We start from the raw sequence: 25,977 nt of genomic DNA on the forward strand, positions 1-25,977 counted from the left end.
GAGTTTTAGGCCGGGGGGGTTATCATCACTGAGGCGAGCACCGGGGGTTTATTATCACCGAGTTTTAGGCCGGGGGGGTTATCATCACTGAGGCGAGCACCGGGGTTTACTATCACCGAGTTTTAGGCCGGGGGGTTGCCAGCACTGAGGCGGCACCCGCGGGGGGGCTGCAGCCGGGAGCGGCCGCCAGGGGGCGCTGCGCCGCGCGGCCGGGGCAGGGGGTGTCCCGGCCGGGCTCGTATAAAGCGGCTGTCCCGGCCGGCCGGCCTGTCCCGCTCCGCTCCGCTCCCGCAGACGATGGTCCGGCGCTGGGCGAGGTCGCTGCTGCAGTGCAAGTCCTTCGCCCTCCTGCTGCTGCCGCCGCTGCTGCTCCTGCCGCTGCCGCTCGTCCTCCGCAGCCTGGTAAGAGCCGGCTCCTGTCCCCCTCCCTTCCTCCTCCACCTGTCCACACCCAAAAGCATCCACCAGCTGTCCAGGCCCTTTTCTGGGGGGAGGCCCTTCATACCCGCCGCTTCGCCTGTCCGTGCCCTGCACAAGGGCGCAGCGGGAGGGTTTCACGCGTTGCCCAGAAAAGCTCGCGCCCCGAGCTGTCGGCCCAGGCTCGGGGACGTTGACACCGACCGTGGTCACGTTGTGGGATGGCGGTGACGGTCGTGTAGCTTCACGCGCTGCGCTTCTGGGAGATGCGCAGGCCGCGGACGCGGTTTCGTATCTACCTGTCATTTCACAGTTGTCTGGGGCCAGGACAGAGCATCTCCCTGTGCTGGTGATAGATAATTTTCTATTCATGATAGAAAAGGTGATATCATGTCACCTTCGTGCTCTGCACTTCTCCTTCTCCACCTGGGAAATGCGTTCCTGCCCAGGGCCGGGAGTCGGACTTGATGATGATCCGACCCTACATCTATGAACCGATGAACGAGCCACGGACATGCTGTGGGGCTTCATATTTACCCATCGCTTCATTGTCATTCTCTGCAGGAGCAGGAAAGGGGCAGTTGTTCTGCACGGGGTCGGATGATAGGAAGGATTATATCACTCACTAAAGGGACGGCTCGGGAAGCAGTAGGACCGTGTCGGCAAAGAATTGCAAACTGCTTGTCCCTTTGCACCTTCCTCTGGGTGCAGCTTTGTTGTTGGTGGAGTTGTCCCCGTGTCAAGCTGGTGTAAAGCAGGCTCCCTGTAATGTGTAGTTTCTTTGGCAAACCATGCTTCTAGCAAATACTGCACCTCTTAGAGTCAGTTCTATTAATAATGTTAAAGCTAGTCTTTTTTTTCTTTCGCTGACCTAAATAGCTCAGTATATGTTAAATTACAGAAAAAACCCCCAACCTCACGCATGTTTCTAAACAAAAATAATAGCCCTTTTGGGTTTACCTGACTAAATAATGCCAGCCCTGCCTTTCAGTTGGCCACAGAGACTTCATTGCAAGACAAATTCCTATGGGCTTGGGAGCAAATCATAGTTCAAGTGGCTTGAAAAAGTAAAAGTCTGGAGCGTAAGTGCTGTAAAGTCAATACTGTGGAGCACACCCATTGCAATGTAAAGGGTGAATGAGTGTCTTTGAAGTTCGGGAAGAAGGAGTATCATGTCGTCATTGTAGGAGATTACAGGATTGTACAACAGGGAAGTAAAATTCCTGGCAATGATCACTTTCTCGCCTGTACCAGAAGTACTCGTTATGTTTTCTGCAAACTGTTCAAAGACTTAAAAAAAACACATTCTACAATTGTTTCTGTTAATTATAGCTTGCCTTCCATACATTTTAACTCCTATTAATTACAGCTTACATACATTTTAACCCTTGTTCTTGTTCACATTTGAATTGCCTGATTTAATGGAGTTAATTTATAGTCACTCTTGCATTTTTGAACTTTCTGTAAATTATTCACTCCTGTGTTCTGCATAACTGGTGCTTCTGTCATGTTGTCAGGTTGCTTTTCTTCAGGTCCACAGAGCTGTTTTAGTGTTTCTCATATTGGCAAAATGCTCAAAAAATTATACAAGAAGTTTCAGCATTCATTCAGCTGCTGATGTACAACCTACAATTGCAGCATCAAGTTGCAACAATCAAGGACAGCGACCCAAGGAGCGCAGGCTCTCTCCTATTGTGTAATTCATGCAGAATTGTTCCTTTTACTGAAAGTTTTCTGTAGCTACTCTCCTCTAAAGCTGACAATCGGTAAAATGATTGGTAACACTTCCTACTAGTATAAAAAGCTTATCAACCAAATTAAGCAGAAACACCTTGCTATTTGTAAAGATCCCCATGCAGCATGTCAGTAAACATCACTTCTTTGCCACCACCTGTGCTCTTGGCAGAAAGATCCCATTTGTTATATTAGAATAAAACCCTTTAATCAGTTATTTTAAACAAGCAAATTGTAAACCAAGAAGCATTTATGCTTAAAGATGCAAACTCTGTTTACAGTCAGTTAATGAATACTTGCTTCCCACAGGAAGATTGAATTTATAAAACCAAGGATTGCTAGGTGATTAAAATGTCTAATCAACAGTTTAAGTAGACCTGTTTCAACATTTCTAATCTAGGAAATCCCACAGTTGAGCAAACACAATATAATTTCAAGTGAGTAGCTTAATACCTATAATAAAGCAATGCACAGATACTTCAAAGATTAGACCAGTAATTTCAAAACCAACTGGAGACATTTAAAATCACAGTTTTGGGTGTTGAACTTCAGGCACTTTATAGAGGCCTCATCTTCAGAAAGCACTGACCATCCACATTTGGAAAACTGAACACCTTTAAAATGGGCAACTACAAACCGAGTTGAGCCAAATCATGGTTCATCCTTAAAAATCTTGCCTATTAGGAAACAAATGTGCTGCCTTTATTGAACATCCAAACACTAGCTGAGTGAACACGTGTGGTCCAGCTGTTGTCTTCCTATGGAAATTTTGGTTTTCCTGTATGCTAAGCTTTGTCCCGTGGTCTTTGTATATATAATACAAACACCAACGTCAAAAAGAGTTTTGCATATATGCGGGTTTCAGGAGAAGGCTTGGGAATGCAACATTTAAATTGGCACGTCCTCACCAGACCTATGTGTGAGTAACTGATAAACTGGAAACAGGAAATGTCTCTCATTTGGTGTTTGACTTCTTTTAGAAGTGGTCTTCTATCCAAAGGACTCTGATGGGAAGTCGTAGGCAGTTGCACCATCACAATCAGCTGTGGGGGTGACGCCTTGGTTGCATTGAACTCGGTGGTAAGGCTGCCCTTGCCTTTCATGGACCCAGCATTTCTCTGGAAGGTACAGGTTTGCCATTGGAATCTACCAGGTTGTAATAGCCAAGTCTCCAGGAACATTTTCCCTGGGAAAGAGATCATTACATCAACCACTTTCCCCTCCTCTAATTGGTTGTATAGTTTGGATGCTGCCATTTATATCCTGGGATCTACTTTTGGGGCGTCTGCTATGTATTCAGCAACGTACTTAGTTTATTGTGCGTAAGAACTTGCTCACTTTTGTTCCCACAGGAGGCCAGATGTGGCTATGTCATCATCCTCATGGCTGTGTACTGGTGTGCAGAGGTTATCCCCTTGGCTATTACTTCTCTCCTCCCGGTTGTATTATTTCCTCTGTTTGGCATCCTGGAGTCTAAAGAGGTAGGTATTGATCTGTGGGCAGTGCAGACTTAAACCATAAATTTCAGGGCCTGAGACAGACTTCCCTTTGTGTATTTGAGAAAATGTTTCCATACATCTCAACTTTGAGCTGCTTACCTTCTGGTTAACATCCATCCACCCTAAGCAGCTTCCAAGATGCCGATGCCAACGCTCATCAAACATGTTTAACCTCTGTAGTGTAAACCAGGACCAGAAAGATACAGAAACAAATGCATTATGTTGACACAGATGTGACTATGTATGTGATGCATGGTGTGGATTGTGTCCTTCATGGGTAGATGGTCCAGGTAGAGGAGAATAGCCTCCTACTGTAGCCAGTGAGTGGAAGGGATCTGTGCTTTGGCAAGGAAGGTTCCTAGTTTAGACCCATTGGTCTGGTACAGACATTACACTTTTACTGGTGAAAGTGATTGGCAACTGGTTTATACACATAACAGAACAGAAGTTCAGCTCACAAAACTAGTCTATACCATCAACAGAACAGACGTTTGGCATGCATAGACTAGTTTTAAAAATGGTGGAACCCAGTCTAAGGTGTTGTCCCACCCCAAAAAAAGGTGAATATGTGTTCTGTGGACTACCTATCTAAACTACACCGCTTACAGAAAACCATGTAACTTAGGTCAATTCCGCCTTGGGTGTTTTGAATGTCTGTGCCAAGCCTTCTTGGCTGAGGGATCATTATTACAGTGGCTCACAAGCCAGGACTCGTACTTTAGGAGCTTTCATATGTGTGAGACAAATGCACTGTATCCGTGTCCAGTGGATGGTACTTGTAAAGGATAAGTCTTTTTGCCAGTTCTTCAGCTTGCTGTATTGGCTCGAGTGGTATTTTTCCGTGCTTAAGTACAGAAAGTCCAGGATTCAATCTCTTCTGACGACTGACTATGGGAAGGATTATGCCTGATTTTTCAGAAGGGCTGAGCTACCATTTATGGCTTGGCCTCTTGGCAAACCAGTTGTGCATGCAAAGCAGAGAGCAACTAACCTCCATTCATCACAGGTCATATACTTTATAGGTCATTGGCACTGAGTTCATAAATGTTCCCATTACACCCGCTTCCTGTCAGATGCAGTTTCCCTAGACATTGGACAAACAGAGGAGAAGAGGTCTCTGGTCTCGTCAGCTTGACATCCTCATAAACAAGCACAGGCTTGGGTATGGCAGCGCAGGAAAATGCCTATGCTGGAAAGGAGGAGAAGTTTACAGATGGGTTCAGTGAGAGTGGGAGGAGGACTGGAGTGCTCTGGCTGTTGACTGGATGAGACTTTGGCAGCTAATGGAGACTCCTTTGTTGCAGGTGTGCATGCAGTACCTGAAGGACACCAACATGCTGTTTGTCGGGGGCCTGATTGTAGCCGTGGCTGTGGAGCACTGGAACCTGCACAAACGCATTGCACTGAGGGTCTTGCTCATCGTCGGAGTCAAGCCTGCACTGTAAGAGGCCCCGTTACACCCGCTTCCTGTCAGGGCAGCCCAGCTCAGCACCAGCCAACACTTGGAGGCTGGGGAGAGAAAGTTCAGTGGAATAACACAGAATGAAAGCTATGGAAGCTGCAGTTGTTCCATGCAATTGCCAGTTTCCAGAGGCTGCCTCCACCCTTGCAGGGATGAGCTCATGCCCTAAAACCCAGGACAGACATATGACTTGGCTCTTGCCAGGTCGAGGGGAGTTTTGCTACTGATTTAGTTGCGTCCTTCATGCCTCTATCAGGTTTTGAGTGCTGAGTGTGGCTTTGAAGTGTTTAGATCTTCATTCCTAGCCCTTAACACTGGGCTGTTAAGTTTCTCAGTTGGGTCCTTTGTGTTGCCTCATGTTCAGACGCTCGGTTCCTGTTTGAGTCTTTGAGGAGCTCAGAGCAAAGGCACAGCAGAGAATTACCTGTGTTAATCTATGAAACTGACCCTCCAAATTTCCCCTTGGGTTTGAGATCCTGCCCATTCACCACTTTCCATGGCCCTGAAGTGCATCAAAATTGTTGCATAATGCAGACGGGCATCACTCGAGGAACTGGTCCCTGCCTGTGTGCTGTAGACCAGCAGTGCAGGGCAGTGTCTTGTGCATCCATAGAGAAGGGCCATGACAGCTGATGCTTAGGCCTTGGTATAGCCCAGACATGACCAGTGGGAACAGGGCAAAGTGGATTTGCTGGTTTACATTGCCAGAGCAGTAGGAGAGACTGGAGAGGGACTAGGTGGGTGTTGTTTGTCTTGGGGAGACTGTTTTATTTCCCTGAACCTAGCAATGATCTTCTGTACAAATACACTGGGATTTGGCCCTGATAATGAGGATGCGAGTGCTGCTGAGGTCTTGGTTGTCACTCAGTTGCAGGAACCCACACTCTGCACTGGTTACTTATTAGCAGAGCAGGCAAGGATGACAGGAGATGGCCACAGTGCCCGCTCTGGCTGAGGAAGCCTGGTACAGCTGGTAGTGGGGGAGAGCAGCTGGTTTGTGTTGGCTGAGATCCAGAGCCCAGGCCGTGTTAGAAAGCATCGTTCTCCAGGCTGGATGGAAACCAGGGAAAGCAGCAGTGGTTTGTGGTTTGCTGTTCAATAACAGGTTCTTTTCTGTGCTGGCTAAATTACAGGCACTTCCAGCTGGGACTGAGCAATGGTTGGATTACTTTTATGGAGATGCACAGGGATAAATAGTCTCTGTGTGTATTTCCAGCGAAAGCAGTGGAGCTTCATCAGCAAAGAATTTGGCCCAGGGTTTGCTTTGCTAGAGCATAGATGCACTCCAACCTGAGCCCAGCTTTCACGGGAAGCCCTGCAATAGGTCCTGTGGCCAAAGCCCAGCAATGCTTTTGGATTTATCCTTCCTCCCTCTCTTCTGTCTCTCTCTCTGCAGCTTAATGCTGGGGTTTATGGGAGTCACCGCCTTCCTGTCCATGTGGATAAGCAACACTGCCACTACTGCCATGATGGTTCCTATCGTCCAGGCTATCTTGGAACAAATGTACAGCACTGAGGAGGATTTGGCAGAGCCACCTGTTGCACAAACAAATGTTGCTTTCGAACTGGAAGAAAAGAATGCAGCAAACACAGTGGGGGTGCAGGGTAAGGGGCCAGCTACAGTCCATTGGTATTCCTGCAGAGTGTGGTGATCCATAGCACACTGACCATGTCAGAAAAAAGTCTCATGCCTCCCATACCACCCTGGCTCAGTCCGTGGCAAAACAAGCCTGCGGGTTTGTGTTCCAAAGCCACGTAACACTTGAAGCTTTTTTATGTATGCTGAACCCCCCTGATCCTCTTGAAATCCAGGGGCTCTCAGAGTCACTGAGTATCAGGCCCAGGTGAGCAGTAACAATTCAAAAGCACCCATGTGACTTCAAGTCCCAGTTTTAGAAGTGACCTGGCTAACCAGGAACCTCTTTGAGCATCAATGGGCTCTCAAGTCACTGAGGCAGTTTTGAAAATTTTACTTGATAGCATCTTGTGCTGCCATGAATTAGCAGGTGCACCTTTATCAAGCAAGTTGCAGGGAAAGTGACCTAGTAATACATGATCCAGCAACACCCACATGAAAGCTAAGATGAGTTGGCATTTGCCCTACCCTGGAATAGGTTCTGGTGGGGTTCCTTGCCTCTCCATACTTGAAAATATTTTTCTCTCTATCTTGGGTATCCCCCAGGCTCCACCACTGCAACTATGCTCTCTATATGGGTAGAATCGTGCACTTGTGTCAAGTCTCATTAACTTCGGTGGGTCTCTAAGCAGGCAGGGATGTGTCCTTGCAGAGCTTGTATGATTGGAGACTCCAGTACCTTTTACTGTGAGGGGAAGAAGCAGAACAAAGCAATGGGCAGGGACCTGAGAGGCCTGCGTGCATAATCAGGAACTCAATCAGCTGCAGGTTCTGTTTGTCACCTTGGTCACAATACTAAAACTCCCTAGCACCTCAGTTCCCCTCTCTGTAAAATGGGGTGATTATTTCTCTACCTCACAGGGGTGTTGTGAGACAAACCCACAAGACATGCACATACAGTGGGGACATGGGGCACACAGATGCCTCTGTTGATTTAACGTTGTCACGTGGTACTTGGCAGTAATGTGGCCAATTTTGAACATCAGAGCTGTTAAGGAAAGCAGGCTTGCTTCTATCTGATAATGCATGATTCAGTTTTGATGCTCAATGGTGAGCAGTGCTAGTGGCAGTTTTGTTGGATTTTGAACTGTCTTCCAAGTGCTGGTTTACCATTAACAGTTTGGTTTAGCTTCCTAACTTACCCCCTCCCACAAGGCAGGTAACCCAGATTGTGAATGGTGTCCTGTGGCATCTTGGAGTTGAGTGCATTTTTCATGGTGATTTCATCCAGCACAACTATTGAAATCACATTTTCAGACTGGATTTATCTCCAAAAGAAGAAGCAAGACAAACACTGAGCTATAGAAACATAATACAGCCCTGATCCAAGCAGTTGCAGTTCCATTAACTTCATTGGCTGCTCCAGGAAAGAATTTGATCCTCTGCTTTTTTGCATTTATTGGCAGTCTCCAATGCTGCTCTTCTGTGATGGAGGCAAAGGCTGATATCCTCCTTGTACAGAAAAGGAAACTGAGGCACAGAGAGGCAAAATGATCTACCCAAGTTTGTACAGAAAGTCCTTGGCAGAACCAAAACTTGAGCCCAGATCTCCAGAATCCCTAACTAGCGCCATCATTATTATAAGGTCACCCTCTCTTCAATTCCCCATGAACGTTACTAGAAAGTGATTGGGCCATATAACCTACATAATGTTGCATTATTCAAGATAAGAGGCACAGACAGATTGCAGCACTGTCCATGCTGTCCTCCTGAGCACACTCCTCCCAGAGCTTTTCCAAAGGCAAGTAACACTCTTTTCTTCCTTCTAGTCATAAGTAATGGACACATCCCTGACGACCCCACAGCTTACAAGGAAAGAGAATTAAAGAAGCGCACCTGCAAGGGGCTGATACTGTGTGTGTGCTATGCTGCTAGCATCGGAGGAACTGCAACGCTCACAGGAACAGGGCCAAACCTGGTGCTGAAAGGCCAGATGAATGAGTAAGTGCTTTTCACCATTTCTTTTTAGGCTACTTAAAAGGCCTCACTTCGTTTTCTGGCCAGCCAAATTGGTGGCAATACCTGGGTGATTTACATCATAATGAATAACCTATTTTATCCTCTTCACATTTTCTTCTCCAACACAACTAGGCAGCTAGATAGCCCAATGAAAGTTGCCTGTGCAATTGGTATAGACCTATGGGAGGGTTTGAGGCACTTGCTGATGACATGCCGAGAACTGTTTGATCACGTGCTGTTGGCTCCTACATTTTTCCAGCTAACACACAGCAAATGAGAGGGAGAAAATCAGTGAGAAGTAGAAGGAGACTGTGTGATCTCTTTTCATCTAGAAATACATTAGACTCTTTAAAATGACTCTTTCATATAAGCAGTTGCTGTAGAAGCCACAGGGATGTTATTGAGCAGGAGAGGAGGTGTCCACAAGACTGTCTGTCTCTGCTATAATACAGTCTTGACTATGGAATTGTTTGGGAATTGTTGATTCAGATCTGTGATCTCTGTAGTGGTAATTCAATTCCAGTAGACTCCACATCAGCCCTACACTAATTTCTACCAGAAGATGGCTAGTCCCTCAGCCAGTAAGCTAACAGGTTTTAAAATTTAGCTGGCTAGAACAGAACCAGTAGAAACCAGCTGAAGAATTGGAACTGACATTTCTACTCAAGTTACATCTAGCCTTGACCGTGAATGCAAAAATACAGGGACAAAGTTAGAGACATTTCAGTTTCTGAGAACCAAATCCTGATCCTACTGAAGTGAACAGATTTGTGGTTAGTTTCCATAGAAACAGACTCATACCCTAAATTCCTGTCTATATGCAGACCCCCTTAGTTATAAAGAGCAAAGGGAAAGCAGTGCTAGAAACACCGTGATGGATGAGCAGACGTGATAAAAGCAAAACTACTGCTAAGGATAAGGTACGGGTGGATCTTTACATTGCCTTGTGCAACATACATCGAGTCTTTACAATGGCTAGACCCAAACTAGGAACAGGAGCTGCTGAATGAGTTTACTGTAAAATATTCTGTAACAAACAGCAAGATATTATACAAAAGGCATTTGGGGGTCAGTTTGAACCCAGGAGCCTTTTGGAGCTATGGTGATGCACTTTATTAATCACGGATAAGCCTTGAGGTTCATGGATAATTCCCATCAGCAGATAGTAAAGGGAGAATAGACTCATCAGTGATTTGACATTGGTTTTTTTTCTTCAGATTGTTCCCCAGAAATGGTGATACCGTGAATTTTGCTTCCTGGTTTGGATTTGCCTTCCCTAACATGATTCTGATGTTGATATTAGCTTGGCTTTGGCTCCAGTTTTCATTCATGGGACTCAAGTAAGTATTAAATTGCACTACTGGCTAAACACTCAGCAGCTGTAAACCATTCAATTTAAGCCAGCTAAGAGTCTGGTCCTATACCTTTCTTTCTTATTATCAGGGATAGGGTCCTCAAATGGCTGCTGTTTAGCTCTCCAGTCTGGAAGAGAAGCATTGAGTAGAAGAGGAATGACAGCATCTTTATCAGGAACTTGGTATACATACAGTGTCATGTTGGGGTTAAAGTGAACTAGTTATAATGACATTTGCAGTTAGCACTGATATTTCTTTTCCAGAAGTGCCTAGAAGCTCCAGCTGCAATTTTCTGTTCTGCTGTAGCTGGTGTTGTACACCTGCCTAGTGAGAGCTCCCAGGAGCTTGCTATTTCAAGAGGAAAAAAGGTGGCAGTGATAGAAATAGACATAGTAGATCAGTGGCAGAAATGGGACTACCATGCTGCTCCTCTGTTTCCCAGTGACCTCAGTCAGATATGATAACTGGTGACCTTTATGTGCAGAGGGAAGACTCTGCAAGATAAGTGATTTACCTTGTAGGGTGGCTTAGCTATAGACAACCTAGTACAGAAGATGGCAAGCGTGATTCCGTGCAACTTGGGAGTTTCCAAACTTGTTACGGAAATAAAAACACGATGTTTTTGCAAAACCAGAATTGTGCCAAGACACTGATTGGAGGGACATGTAACTGATTGGAGGGACATGTAACTAGGACAGCTGCTTGGCATGCGGGAGTCCTGGGTACAAAGCCCTGATACAAAGCAGGATTTTTCCCTTTGGACCACTGAATCTGGCAGAGCAGGGAGTTGGAACCTGGATCTCCCCCATTCAGGACCAGTTCTCTAAGGAAGTCCAAGTATGACAGCTCACTCCTGGAGGGCGCTTGATGGAAATCAGCATGACTCTGTAGAACATTTTGGCTTTGACCCCACAGCATGTTTAGATGGAATCTTCTGTTTTCAAAAACCTCCTTACTAGTACCGACCTATAGCTAGCAACATGGTCCTGCCCCCAGGAGGGACAGGTTTTTTCTCTTGCGAGCACATATATGTATAACATCACCTCTTTTTTATATGAAGTTTGAAACAGACCTGGGGCTGCGGGATGGAGAGGACCGACAAAGAGAGAGCTGCATTCGATGTGCTTAAGTTAGAGCTCCAGAAACTGGGCTCCATCTCCTTCGCGGAATTCAACGTCCTCATGATATTTGTTCTTTTGGTTCTCCTGTGGTTTACACGTGACCCCGGTTTCATTCCTGGCTGGGCCACCTACCTCTTCAACAGGAAATCAGAGTAAGTCTGCATCCTTCAGTGTCTTGACTCAGTGACCACTATGTTCCTCAGCTGTATTCCCCTTTGACTACCACCCTGATTTCAACTCCTGTTTCAAGTGACAGGTAGAAGTAGTTGCACAGATTTGATCTTGCCTCTTACTTGGGACCAGATAATTGATCATATTTGATCTAGTGAGGGGTAGTGATTGGAAGGCAATGCAAAGGGTACTGCAGGATGAGCCTAATGGAGCTGATATGAGGGGAAATCATTTACATGCATCTCAATCTAGTTTCTTTTCTCTTGGTTTTTCAGTTCTATGGTTTAGTTATCTTAATATATGGTTTTGCTATCAAAGTGACTGTACTCGGCTCGCATGGGCCAGTATCACCTGAATTTTGGATTGTCACTTGCCATCCACAGCTGCTTAATTTTATTGTGGTAGCAGTTAGTAGCCCCAGTCATGGACCAGTACCCCACTGTTCTAGGTGCTGTACAAACACAGAACTTGTCAGTCCATGCCCCAAAGACCTTGAAGTCTAAGTTAATCATTCTCGTCTCCAGACATTGATGTATCCCTAGAGGATAGAGTGAGCTTGTAATACTTTTATACGTAGAAACTTTCTGTGCAAGAGAAAATGCGCTAGATAAACTAACTGCTATAAACCATGCGCCTTCTTAGCAAAGAACGTTAAACATCCAAGCTCCGTTTTGAGGGCTTGGAATTGCTACAGAGTAAACTTAGCAAAACTGAGCAACTGGCTGAGAGTCCTCAGTTCCAGTTTCAAAAGTGGCTTACACTCTTATAGGTATAATGCCAATAACCATGAGTGATAATTAGATGCCACAGTGTCTTGCTCATACTTGCAGTTAATGCATCTTAATCAGTCAGTGTTCTGTTTTTTTTTAATTTGCCCCTGACCTTTGACAAGGTACTTTATCTCTCTGCACCTCAATTTTCCCAATACAAAGTAGGGTAATTATATGTCTTTACCTGAGAGAAGTGTAGGAAGGAAAACCCTTGTGAGATCCTCTGATGGATGGCATGTTACAAATTGCTGAATAACAAGTGAGATGATATGAATACAGGTGCACTTTGCTAGCCTGGCTACTAGGAACTAGAATTGAGGGGGTACTAAATGTTGCTAAATTTTATAGGCTACTTTTGAGAGATCAGGCAAGTAGAAGTAAATAAGACATTTGGCTTGTCACTCGCTGGGGCAGGGGACCACGTGCTGGGGGAATGCCATGTTATGGGAGAAGGGGATCCTATACTTTGAGCTGCCTTTTTCCTTTTCCTCTAGGTTTGTCACTGATGCCACGGTCGCTATCTTCGTCGCACTGTTACTGTTCATTGTTCCAGCAACTAAACCCAAGTTCCTCTGCTGTAATCGAGATAGCTTTGATCCTGAACAGAGGGAACGAGGTAATTGAAAGCGGGGTTGACAATATTTGTTTGACTTGGAGGACCCCTGCTCCCTGAGTCCAGTTCATGTTCTCATAGTGACATCACCACTGCCAATGCTGAGACTGAGGAACAGTTCCTCAGGTCCTGTTGGCTGTGCTGGAAGAAACACACTACTGCAATTTGCTTTGCAATGTATGCAGTCCCTAGGACCTAACCAACACATTGCTTTTGTGTATCTGAACTGCGCAGTTTTCTCACGATTCTGCCCCAGCCTGAACTGGCCTGTGGCTTAGATCATGTGTCATTGGGTGTTATCATTGTGTTAGCACAGCAGTAGCAGCTACGATAACAGCACATACCCACACAGAGCACAGAACAAAGTGTTCGTCTCCTAATCGTATAGTGCTTTTGTTTGTTTCCACTTCAGCTATGAAAGAGCCATTCTTGCCAGCCCCATTGCTAGAGTGGAAGGTGGTTCAGAGAAGGCTGCCCTGGAGTATTGTGCTGCTGCTTGGAGGGGGCTTCGCCTTGGCCCGTGGAAGTGAAGTATGTCTTTGTTGTCACTGAGTCTAAGGATGACTCTTGGTCCCTTGTTATTAGGAATGGGCCCCATAATGAACCCTGGGATTGTAATAACACCTAAATGGTAGAGATGTTTAGATCCAGATCTAGGTACTGACATAGCAGGGACTCTTCTCTCTTCGTTAATAGAATTGCTCTCTAGTTGTGGTCAGGGAGCTTCAGTGAATGGCCACCAAGAGCCTGGGTGCTTTTACCAAGTGGCTCTAACTCCCCAGAGCCCCTAGAGGGGACCTGTTAGCCTGGAAATCTTCCTTGTTCTTTCCCTGGTTCGATATTCCAAGACAGGAGTCTTTCTTTGCGTATATAATCCTTCCCCTGCCCCATCCGACACCTGGCCAGAAAAGAGAAGCTCAGATAATGCATCTCTGAGTTTCAGAACTGCTTGATTTGGTTTAAAAGGGATGTCAGTCTTCATGTCATGGGGCATGAAGTAAAGTGGTCAGAAAGGAAACACTGTCTTTGCGGACAGGTTTTTCCATAATCTTCTCCTGTGTTGTTTCTTGACCCTTCCTTTTGAGGCAAGTAAGTGGACCAGCGGGCTGATCCTGGGCTGCTGAATTCAGAATTGAATTCAGCTCCAGAAATAAATTAAGGCTTGCCCCCCCCCCCCAATGAGATGGGTCTGAACCAAAACCCTCAATCCCCAAACTGCCAATTTTTGCGGACTTTCCAATCCCAATCCAAACTTTGTGGCCGGGTCATTTTTAAATAGTAGGGCAAACTAAAATCCTGGGTTTGTAATGTTCCCCAACCTCTGGCCCTGGATCCAAACAGTACGCTTGATGAGCCAATCTAGTCAATCCTTGACAATATTGCTGTAACAAGATTGAGGCAATATCTTGGAAGTCTTATTCAATGAGTTCTGCAAGTGATTCATTAACTCTCTGCGATTGCATGGCTCCCTGGGTCTAGGATGTAACTCTGCAACGTGCTTCAACTTGGCAGAGACTTTGGTACTTCTGACCAAAATGTGAGCAAATATTTGGCTTCTGAGGGCACTGGGGTAGTGAGTCCCAGATACAATTTCTGGCTGGCAGAGAATTTCCTTTGTTCGCGAAATGTCACAGTGCTTTCTCTACCCGTGGCTTAATATTCTTTCGATGGGTGAATGATCCAAGTTTGACGATGCATTTACATGCATAGTTTGGGCTTAACCATATGTTACAGACAATCGGAGGTAGTAGTGTGCATGACCAAGACATTCTGTCTCTTATTGAAACACACCCCATGTTGTTACAGGTTTCCGGTCTTTCAAGATGGTTGGGTCAACAGATGTCACCACTAAACAGTGTTCCTGCCTGGGCCATTGCAGTGATACTTTCATTTGTTACTGCTGTCTTCACCGAATGCACCAGTAATGTAGCAACAGCCACCCTCTTCATGCCTATCTTTGCATCCTTGGTAAGAATGTCATTTTAGCTATTTCTCTCTGGGAGTCTGGAGAATTGAAATGGGGAAAATGGATAAAATCTCTAACCATAGGGCAATCCTGTATTTACTGTCATCTACAAGATATATGTGGTAAGCCAAAGGCCTCCATGTGAAAATAGGAATAGTCCACAAAGCAAATGGCCAGTAACCCACCAGGCAGAAAAGCTCAGTAGATAGTGATACGCTGAAATCTTTTTGGTTCTAGTGCAGGTAAAAAGGATCAGACTGGTAGGTCAGGGTGCTTAAATGTTTTCCTCAATAGGAACAGACTTAAGCATGTGCTTATGCTGCCCTGCTTCTGAAAGGGCAAGGTTAATACTAAAGGGTGGATTCTCCATTGCCCTGTATCTTTAATAGTCATTTGCAGCAGTACAAAGCGAGAACAAAACAAGCATGAAACACCAAGGTCCCGAGCTGGGAACATTTTACACACTTTGCAGTAGCACAGATGATGGCAGAAGACGCAGAACGGCAAATAGTCCGGCTCTGTAGAGGGACCACTTGTAGATATTTGGGTTTATGAGTGCTCTATATGTTAAATATTGTTTTTTGGGGGTTTTTTGCTGAGATAACTTAGACTCAAGTTTTTCTTACTAGAACGCAAAATCTATCTCACTCCATTTATTTTCTTGGGGTGTTTCCTCTGTTGTAGTCTTAATAGAATGCTGAAAGTAATGGGGTCTTAATTGGCCTGTATGTGAAAAATGTTCTCTTTCACAGAGTAAAATGCAACAGATTTATACCATAGTGAAATTTATAAATAGTGAAATATAGTCCCTGCATTTTTTGCAGAGGAGCAGAGTTGATACCAGAGTCCAGATGAGAGTAGATCAGATCTTTTTTTTTTTTTTTTCCATTTGGAAAGGATGAACAATTTATTTGAGTTCATTTTTTCCATGTAAAATTACCCTGATCCAGGCTGCTTAGCTAGCAGTGACTTCAGCTGGCACTGACATTCGAAGGAGCAGAGAATCCCACAAACTGTGCACAGTGTTTAAAATCCTACTCCAGGAGCCTAGTAATTACAATCACATTCCTGTGTCACTCTGACAAACCCTCCCAAAGTGTGGTCCGAGATCAAAAAAAAAATCTCTGGATAAATTTGACCAGAATGCCAAATTATACCATGAAGCAAAAGCCAAAACTAACAAAAAGGGATCAAGTATCATTTTTAAGTATTACTGTACAGAGAAAAAAGAGAATAGCAAAGTGGAAGGGACCAGCTGAGTAACAAGCAGTGTTTAGGAGAAAAACCTTCCTGCATGTGAATGAAGAAGGCAATGGAAGTTTTTCAGTACTGGCAGCTGCGTAGACACAGACCTAGAAGAAATCCTTAGAAGAGCAAAGAGGACAAAGCTGTTAGAGGAGTTTAATTTAGAAGACTGGAACAATAATACACTAAGAATGGAAAAGAGGCATGAAAAATAATGATTTGTCAAGTACATAAAGCAGTTTTTATAAGTATGATAGATGCTAAATGATGACATTGGTCACTTTTTTCAGGAGAAGACTGTACAGATAGGGTTACCATACATCCAGGTTTTCCTGGACACGTCCTTTTTTTGAGTCCTCTGATCTCCATCCAGGTGTTTTTTTGAAATAGGAACCAATGTCCGGATTTTGCTCTGCTCTGCTGGAGTGAGTGGGGGGAGGGCAATTGGAGGCAGGGGCGGGGTTGGGGGAAGATGTCCGAGTGCCAGGGTTGCAGCAGCATGAGGGAGGTGCTACTGCCTGCCCCTCCAGGGGCAAGGGGGCTCTTTGAGGACAGCAGGGAGCTCAGTGGTACTGCCAGGGGGGCAGGAGGAAGGGACATGGCCAGGCAGCCTGCTGCGGAGCTGAAGCCCCAGCCCAGGGTGCGGGGTGCCACAACCATCTTCCTTCCAGCTTACGCTGGGGCCGGACTCGCTCTGCCATCACCTGCGCAAATTGGAGCGGCTGTGCTCCAGCCCAGCTGGGACGGGGGTAGTTGTGGGAACCCCCTATGGCAGGGCTGGGGGGAGCAGGGGTCTGCGGGTTGGGAGCTAGGGGCACTGGCAGGGCTGGCGGGGTGGAAGCTGTGTATCAGGAGTGCAGGGGGCTGCAACTTGGGAGCAAGTGAGCATGGCCAGAAGTGGGGTGCGAGGGACTGGGGGTTGGGAGCGAGGGCCACTTGCAGGGCCAGGAGTCTGCAGGTCAGGAGTGAGGGGCAATAGCAGGGATGGGGGGTTCAGGTTGGAACTGAGAGGCACCAGCATGGCCTGGGGGCTGGCGAAGGACTGCGAGTAGGGAGTGAGGGCAGCAGCAGGGATGGGGGGCTGTGAGTTGGGAGTGAGGTGTCATCCAGACAGGTGTCCTCTTTTTTGAAACTGGAAATATGGCAACCTTAGTACAGAGCTAAGCCGTGGTTAAGCCCATTTGAAAATCTCAGTCTAAATAACTTGTCCCAAGGCACAGAATGAGTGCTAGGACCATGTTAGGAGTATAAAATTCTTAACTTCTAGCCTTGCGTTCAGACCATGAAATAATGCCTTGCACTTAGGAAGGGTGATGGGAGCTTTGGTTTACTTTGGGATCTTGTAGCATGTGGCTTGCAGTTCTGGTTCAAATGACCTTTTAATTTTAATCAAGTTGTCCTTGGCTATGAGAGGATTCCAGTGTAAAGTGAATTTGCTTTTCAAAAACTCTACTTTGCTGATGTTTTGCTGGGGAATGAATTGACTCTCTGTACTTGTGGGATCTTCAATACTTTCTGCCTGCTTCTATTTTGGATCTCTTCCAGTGTTTTGATTCCATTCTTTTTTTCCCCCAGGCACAGTCCATCAAGGTCAATCCTTTGTACATCATGATCCCGGGGACTCTCAGTGCCTCGTTTGCCTTTATGCTACCTGTGGCAACTCCGCCGAATGCGATAGTGTTTTCATACGGTCACCTCCGTGTTGCAGACATGGTAAGCTGATGATGATAATGGATGTCGAGTGTGTCACCCAAACCTTCCATTATCATCTGTCTTCATTATTTCAGATTCATCTTGGTTTGATCATCTGTATTTCAAAGTGATATTCAAACTAGGCTCGATCCTGCCTTGAGCAGGGGTGTGGTCTAGATGACCTCCTGAGAGCGCTTCCAGCCCTACTTTTCTAGATTTGTTGAATGGTTCATCAGTCTTTCCAATCGACAAAGCCAGGCTTTCTGCTCATTTCAATCCCACTGTTTTCAAGGGAAGTTGGATCAGTGCATCTACAGGCCTGATCTTGCTCCCATGAGTCAAAGGTAATGCTCAGCATTAAGTTGATAATACAATCAGCCTGGTGCACCAGCAGTCATCTTTGGAGTCAGTAGTGAGGTTCTGAGCAGGATGCATAGGCTCTTTCAGATGCATGATCTGAGTCTGTGGGTGGTCGAACCTGGCCCTTAATCAATAAGCGTCTTGCTTTACAATTGTTAAAGAGCACAAATAAATGGAGATCTGAGCACACCGTGTTCCATGGCAATAGCATTGAAGCAAGAGCATGGAACATCCAGCACCATGATTACCCAGCTTTAAGTTGCTCAGGTGTTGAAATTACCCCTTCAAGTTTCTGCATTGTATTTATGCTAATGGGTTCTGGCAGGTCTCTGGACACTCATTGTGCTTGTGTGTATTTTGCCGCAGGCTAAAACAGGATTCATCATGAACATTCTTGGAGTCCTTTGTGTCACTTTGGCCATCAATACTTGGGGACGCCCCCTGTTTGACTTGGACACGTTTCCATCTTGGGCCAACATCACGTCTGGAAAGTGAGCATTGAAGAATGTATTGGAAAGATGAACTTGAATGCTGCTTTCTCATTGCCCCGAGACCTGTGTAGTGCCTTATTGGCAGTGCAGATGCTGCGTTAGATGAATACAACATCGTGGGGCCCAAATTTCTGGTCAGGCACCAACCAACTTGAAATCATTCCAGTCATGACTGAGCCGTGAGGACAGCTTCTGTAGAGATCTCTGAGGAGCTGTGATGGTAACACACTTGTTTTGATGGACTGAATCATGTGCGTTTCCAAGCAAGTGGGACTGCAGCGATAGATTTTATTTAACGATAATAAAGAGAAGAAAGCTTCTCTGTAAAAATGGATCAAACCATCAAGTTAGTAGCATTCACGTGTAAATCATTAGCATAGGATACTGCATACAGTCAAGGGCTTACAATTCATTAACTTCCTCTTGTGTCCATAAATCACCAATTGTACCAAGTGTCCCTGCTGTCACTGGCAGCCTAATGTAAGAAGGATTTACTGAGTTGGGCTTAACAACATGAAGAGAAACTCTTTCCAAGTACACATCCAGCAATGTTCACCCAGGCCTTGGCTTCATCCCCAAATCACATTAGAGCGACTACGATGATGAACAAATACTGCGCTGGCCATGACTTTGGAATGCAGATAGGCGCTGAGGTGTTGTGGTTAGCTTTTACTTGCTATGTTGTGGTGCAGGCAGAAACAAAGAGGATACTGAGCCAAGTATTGCTTCACTAATGTACCTGCCTTATTGTAGACAACCTGGAAGTGAGACAGATAGACTGCACGTAGACTTCCAGGCGTAATGAAACTTCTTAGCTTAACCTCTTACATGCCTTCCAATTAGTTAACTCCTTAATGTGGGGGTGGAGACAAGGCCTAAAGGATGGGTTTTTGAAGGGGGGAACATATTTATAACTCTAATTATGGACCAGGTTCTAAAAGTCTTACTCATTGTTCCCTGAGATTGGGCCAGCTGACTCCAGTAGGGGTTTTGTCAAAGTATTTTGCAATTTAAGGCCCTTTGTGTCAAGTGTTTCACAGTACCTGGCTTATAACTGGAATAGCACCATGATTTCTCTCAATGTTTCTGAAGCAATAACGTCTTCAGAAGAGCTGGTGACAGGTGTTTAGAGGTGTGTAGCTGGTCATGCTATGGCTTCTTTGACAGTGAGACAAAAAAAGGGTTTTTATTTATTCTGTGGAGACTAAATTAATAGAAGCCAATGTGGCATTGTCTAGTGGGATGGCACCATCTGAGTGCTTTTGCAGTCTCACTGTGTGCAGCCGTAGGCAAGTCATGTAGGCTACAAACAGATGTTGCATTTGTCCCATGATATACCATATTATCCTGGGACCAAATGCAGTCATTCAGATGTTTGTGTCCATTATCCTGGGATAAGCCCTAAAAAGGTTCAGGGGATAAGAAGTATTAATGGTTTATCCTGGTATATCACAAAGTGTGTCTGAATGGTTAATCTGGGATTACGTCGCTGCTTCAATGGCAGAAGAGCAGCAGTGCATTTAGCCGCTCAATAAACTCTTTCTAAAGGGTGATGTGTGTACATGCCAGTCCTGGAATATTTCTGTTCTGGGACAAACACAGGCAGAAGTGGTCCAGGGACAAATGCAGCATCTGTTCCTAGCCTTAACTTTATAGTGCCTCATTTTTCCCTGTGTGCCTAATGAGGAAAATGGTGCTGACCTACCTCACAAGGGTGTTGTGAGGGCTGAGGCCCTAAATCCTGCCACCCTGGTTCCAAAGCCTGAATAAGGCCTCTAATGAATCAATGGATGTAAGATGTTTAACATTATTATTATGCTGTTGTTGTTAACATGACTGTTTTTTCTTTATAGAACTGGAAAAAAAGAATTTTTACTTTGCCTTTTAAAAGCAAGGAAATATCTATAAAACACCTGGTGTTGGAGAAAGAAATGTTTCCTGTGCGGAAAACCTTTTAGCTATTGTTTGAATTCACTGTGTAAGGGTTTGATTCTTCACGGTGCTGGACACCCTCGGGTCCACTGACACTTGCTGTTAGCATCTCCTAAGGAGGTGTGCAGTGGCTCAGACCTGCTGTAGGGGTATCTATCTACACCACTACAAAGGGCCAAGGCAGCCTGGGCAGCTGCCTTACAACCACAGGGGGAAGACAGGAAATCAAACAGGAACAGGTGATAGTGGCTGGTGAACATCACCCAACAAACAAAACCTCTTCATCTATTAAGCAAGATGTCAGTTCCAATAAGAAATGCTATGATTGTGGGGATCTAGCTTTGCTGAAATACCTCTAGGAAAACATGGTGAAATCACTGGAAGTTAGGTGCTTTAAGGGATCTCGTCTTTGGGAGTGCAAGTACTGTCTAAGCTGGAGCACAAGCTGCCTGGATTTGAGACACTGCAATTGCCCTCTACTCTCACTGATTTCACAGGGTTGGGTCCATGGATGGTTTTTGCTATAGGAGAGTCATTAGCAAAGCATCCCTGACTACTGGCTGTGATTTGTTAGCACATAATTTCTGTGCTTGGTTCTCAGTTTTCCTTCCTGTCAAAACTGATTCTCCTGTGGAAAAGCATTTCTCTTATGAAGGAGGTTCCTGTTAAATGTCGTAACTCAGTCATTCCTCAGCTCCCTGTGCAGAAGTGAGTGGAGGGGAGTTTTCTTAAGTAGGATGCATTTAAATTATTTGAATACTTTTCTTTTAGCCAAGGAAATTTTTTTTTTTTTTTGGTTCCTGTGCTGCTGCAGGAGTGGAGGTTTAAACTTTCTATTCCACTATGAACATGTAAATGGTGTTGTTTAAATTTCAGGAGGAACACAGAGAGGTGGAAAGAATGAAATATGACTTCAAAAGTCTCAATCCCTTTTTACTGAGATAGTTGAGTCCACTTTGTACATGGTATGGTGCAGTCTTGTAAATATTGACACTTTCTTCCTTGCTGAGGCAAGTCGGGTGATTTTTTTTTTTTTTTCTTTTCTACAGTTGATTTGTTTTAATGTAAGTGGGCAAGTCACAGGACATGAACCTGCCGGACTCAATGGGGTAGAATTAATTTTTTGTTCGGCACAGATTACTTTTCTGGTTACTCGGAGGAAGGCTGGATTCTCCATCCCAGTTCACTCTGAATTCACTGGTGCTGGTGTCACTCCATTGAAATTGCTTGAGGGACAAGTGGTAGAGAACCACCCCCAGGGTATTCTTTGCACCTAAGGGAAGGTGGTCAGAAAAGGAGTTTAGGATTTCAAGGTGTGTTGTAAAAATGTGTGAGTCGACACCTTCTAGGCCAGTGGTTCTCAACCTTTTTAGACTCGAGGCATTCCCTGACAGCCCTTCGGAATTTGCCATCTTTCAGTTTTCACTCATTGAACGATACTGAACGATAATAAAGCAATTTTTCTGTTGCAAAGGGCTCAGAAAGAACTTGTTGGGTCAGAATGGTTTTTTTAACACTGTGGTTTTCTGCTTGAAATCTCTGGGTTTATCTTGTGAATCATGTTTGCACACCTAATGGTGCCAACTTTGTACACAGTGCTCTTGAAAGGATCTCAGGGCACTCCCGGATGCTGCAGCTCCCTGGTTGAGAAGCACTGTTCTAGGTGCTAGTGTAGACTGTAATATGTGATGAACTGGTCAAGTTTGAGCCTAGGTTTATAAAATGAAAGGGAAGAGTTGCCTTGTGTCAGTGAAGACCATTTATGGCTGAATGCAGACCTTAAGCGGATGTCCTGATTGTAAAGCATACATGTCAAGGCTTCCCACTTCCCAGCCGTGGGGTAGTTGATAATCCAAGCTCGCCTCGATCTCAGACTAACCCAAGCAGTTTTTACATAGACCAGGACCCTGGCACCATTGTTCATGTTGAGTAGAGCTCCACTCCCCAAGAAGCCCTGTTCATTTTAATGAGGTTTCCCTTGGGGCTGGGTACTATATATTAATAATAATGCAAGTCCTGGTATCGAAGACAGGCCCTCCAAGAAGACCAAGTGAAATACAATGTCCCCAGTGTAATGGAGACAAACAGGCTTTTCTTCAGTGTCAAGCATGCGTGTCGTCTTGTTGCAATGCCTTGAATAAACATGTTTCTTAAACATTTGGCAGTGCAAAGACAACTCTACTCTATTTCTGACAGTGCTGAGCCACATCACCTTCCCGCATTGCAGGGTAGAGATCAGGATGATAACTTGGGGAAGATAGCCTTTTAGCCTTCCTCGGAAAGTGACTGCTGTAGATTGAGAGATGCCGTAAGCTTTGATGGCCTTATTTCTCGCTGCCATGGTCCTGGGGGTACAGAAATCAGGCTCCACCTCATGCAGTGTGTTCCTGGCCACAAAATATGATGCCAGCAGAGGATGTGGAAGCGCAGCATTCACAAGTGGCAGCTTCAGGGCCAACAGGCCCAGGCCCGTTCCCTCAATCGTGCTGTGGCAACCACCAGTTCCTCTTTGCTGCATGACAGAGCCTGACTCTGTGGCTGAAGGCACCTTGAGTATCCAGCTGGCACTGCAATTGGCAGTAGTGTTTCTGAGGAGCTAACCTACTTCTTTCCTCTTTTAAATCCATTTCATAATTGAATCCTTGGTTCGACCCTCTCTTTATGCTCAAGAAGCAGTGGTTCAGGATTCTGTCTGCTGAGCAGCAACTACAGCTTCTTTCTGCCTAGATCTCCAGGGTTTTGGTGTGGGAGCTCTTACTAAGGGTAGAAGTGCTAGAGAGATCTCCCAAATGGAGGACCAGAGCAAATAGCTTCACATTAGATAGTGTCTGCTATGTTAGTGAGTGTGCATTGTGATTCACAGCAATCCCACTAACTTCAATGAGACTACCAGTGAGAATGAAGATACTTGTGTGAGTAACTGCAGGATGGAGCCTGTCCAGGGGAAATGTATTTTCTGACTGGGCCGTGTTGAAGAGGGAGTAGGACCATTTTTTCTGTTTTCCCTCCTGCAATTAGATCTTGTTGGAAGATGTGCAAGTGGAAAAAATTGCACTTCAGTAGAAAGAGACTTTGAGTGTTGTATGGATTCAGATCGGGTCTGATTTTCCTCAAAGTAATGAAGCATTCTGCTTTGGTCCACAAGAAAATTAAGGCTTAGCCCAGAGGGTCAGCTAAAATGTGGTGGCTTGTGTTACAAAGGTTGTCACACTAAATGTTTATAGGAGTCCCTTCCGGCTTACACCCGTGAGCGTGCTCTGCTGCTGTGAATTCACATGGCTTTGTTAAATTCAGAGTTATTCTGATTCGCACCAAAAGAAACTATGAATCCAAACACTGGAGAATCCAGCCCTCTTTTTGAGTGACAAGAGCTTTGGCATATTCAGATCCTTCTTTCCTGCTCAGGCCTGTCTCTGCCCTGGAGAGGGAAATGCCAAAATATAGCTGAAATCATTCACTGGCAATAGTTTGGAGCTGGGACAAGGGTGGAAACCAGTGGAAGAAAATAGCCTACTGAATTTGTTCTGATATAAAAAATGAGACAACATTTTAAACCAAACAGCCTAGAGGTGTCCCTTACCCTTGTTTTGGAATTCTGCAGACAGATTACATTTTTAATACCTTCCCTCTTGCTTTCTAAACGTTTGTGTTGCGCATGGAAGGAAGTGTTCAATCACAGCTCCTTAATGTTTGGGCTGTTCTGTTGGTTCCCCGAAGGTGAGGGATTGTTTTGTATTCTAGTGTGTCTGTGTGAATAAACATGTGACTTTCCAACCTTGTCCAGTCTGCTCTGTGTCATTGTGAAGTCGGCGACAGCTTTGTGTGCTAAAACGATGCAATCTCACGCAACTGGTAATTGGACCGTCACCTGTTTTGTATCCGCTATTGTAATGTGATGGACTAGGAACAGGCACTGACCTGCCTGTGATTTGCTTTCAGCTCCCTTAGGGTGTCAGTAGCAAATCACATTGAATTGGCCTGCTTGGCTGCTTTCCTTACTCGCAGCAATGTATTGTGTGAAGTTTGCTTCACAATGTAGTACGTGCTGTCACCTGCTTGTAACAAGAATGACTCGCTTGTCATAAGACTGACTGAACAGAATAAACTTATTTTATATTATTCCTTTAAAATTATACAAAAATTAAAGCAGGGAACTTTATGGCAGGGGCCTTGGATAAACGTACAGGTGCAAAGCAAAGTAAGTGTGCTGCTGAACACACATCCTTCCCCTATAAACCCCATTTGTTTCAAAAGCCACCTCCAGTGCATGCTGAGCAAAAAAACAACAGTGTTGAAACACAGTCTGATTCACTGATGTCAAGATACTCCAGAGCATAGGGAGACTGTCCAACAGCTGAGGGCCCCTGATGGAGAATGCTTTACCGCTGGGGTTCAGTCCTGGCATTATCATCACTATACTATGCAAATGTAGGGATCTGAAACTAGAAAGGAGCTGAGGGACAAATGTAACCCTCTTTCACAGCACTCCCAAAGCAGGTGGGAAGTGCCTGCTCATAGCAGAGCTGAATCTGTTCCTGTAGGGCTTGTCAAAACCCAAAATCACTTAGGTCTGACTCCCTTTTAAATCAATTCAGTTGAACAGGTGAGCTGCACCCTCTTCAGCTGGTGAGTTACAGGTGCTAGGTAAAACCCTGTGAGCCAGATCTCAACTGAGCACAAACGCACGCAAACAGTGTCTCAAACTAATGAAGCTGGTGAAACTTCTCAGGGTGGATGAGGTCTTCCAGGGTTGAGAGCATTCAGACTTGTTCATGACCCAGGTGAGAGGACAGGAGAGGAAATCACTATAGGGAGAAGTCTGAACAGATTGATTTCACAGCATGATGCCCCCTCCTACCTCTAGTGCTTGGTGAGATGTTTTTAAACGAGACGTTGAGCAGTGCAGAGGTTTGGCAGTCAGGTGTTCTGGATAGTGTCCCAGGTTTTGCAGTGACCAGCTGTGTGTCCTTGGGCAGGTCACTCTAACTTCTCTGTGCCCATTTCCCCTACTATAGAAGAAAGATGGGCTATTTAATTATTTTCCTCCTTGTGGTGTCTTGAGAATGAACTAGTCAGCCTGTACGGCACCTCGATGATGTGAAATGCCATGTAGGATTATCATTAACAACCGAACCAACAGGAATGACTAATTAATCACAATGTTGTTGTTCACACTCTAAAAATAGTGCCCTAGGAGAGGGATTTATAGTATTTTGGTCTAAACAAGCATGACAAATGTCTAGAAATGGGAAGAGAAGCTACCCAAAATTAGTATTTACAGGGTGGCCTCTACCTTAGTTATATCCTACCGGTGTAGCCTACAGTTCTCATTCTGTACTAAGGCAGATTTTAGGTTACATCTGTCTCTGGTGTGGCTCTGTTGAGATCAGTCAAAATTACATCAGGGGTGGGTATTATGCTTGCCTATGTCATTATATTGTGGGATTTTCAGTAGTAATGCAAGCAGGATTTTCATACATATTCATTTGAATGTGAGAGTCAACATGTGCTAACAATGAAATGCCCACCCTAAAGCTCTGGGACTAGGTAAGGA

The 25,977-nt window shown here is 45.1% G+C and overlaps 1 protein-coding gene across 1 annotated transcript; it reads left to right on the forward strand.

Moving 5' to 3' along the window:
• Positions 1 to 270: 270 nt before the first annotated feature.
• SLC13A5 (solute carrier family 13 member 5) lies at positions 271 to 24,197 on the forward strand. Its single transcript, XM_090025753.1, has 12 exons — positions 271 to 402; positions 3,504 to 3,632; positions 4,955 to 5,091; positions 6,509 to 6,717; positions 8,518 to 8,689; positions 9,925 to 10,047; positions 11,123 to 11,335; positions 12,619 to 12,740; positions 13,150 to 13,268; positions 14,544 to 14,705; positions 17,524 to 17,661; positions 18,367 to 24,197. Exons 1-12 carry the CDS (start codon positions 298 to 300, stop codon positions 18,493 to 18,495), a joined length of 1,758 nt encoding a protein of 585 aa, XP_089881879.1. The 5' UTR covers positions 271 to 297; the 3' UTR covers positions 18,496 to 24,197.
• The last annotated feature ends 1,780 nt before the right edge of the window (positions 24,198 to 25,977 follow it).

This window comes from Crocodylus siamensis, chromosome 13 (genome assembly GCF_052110815.1).
Source record: "Crocodylus siamensis isolate JL-2025a chromosome 13, ASM5211081v1, whole genome shotgun sequence".
NCBI classification, from domain to species: domain Eukaryota; kingdom Metazoa; phylum Chordata; order Crocodylia; family Crocodylidae; genus Crocodylus; species Crocodylus siamensis.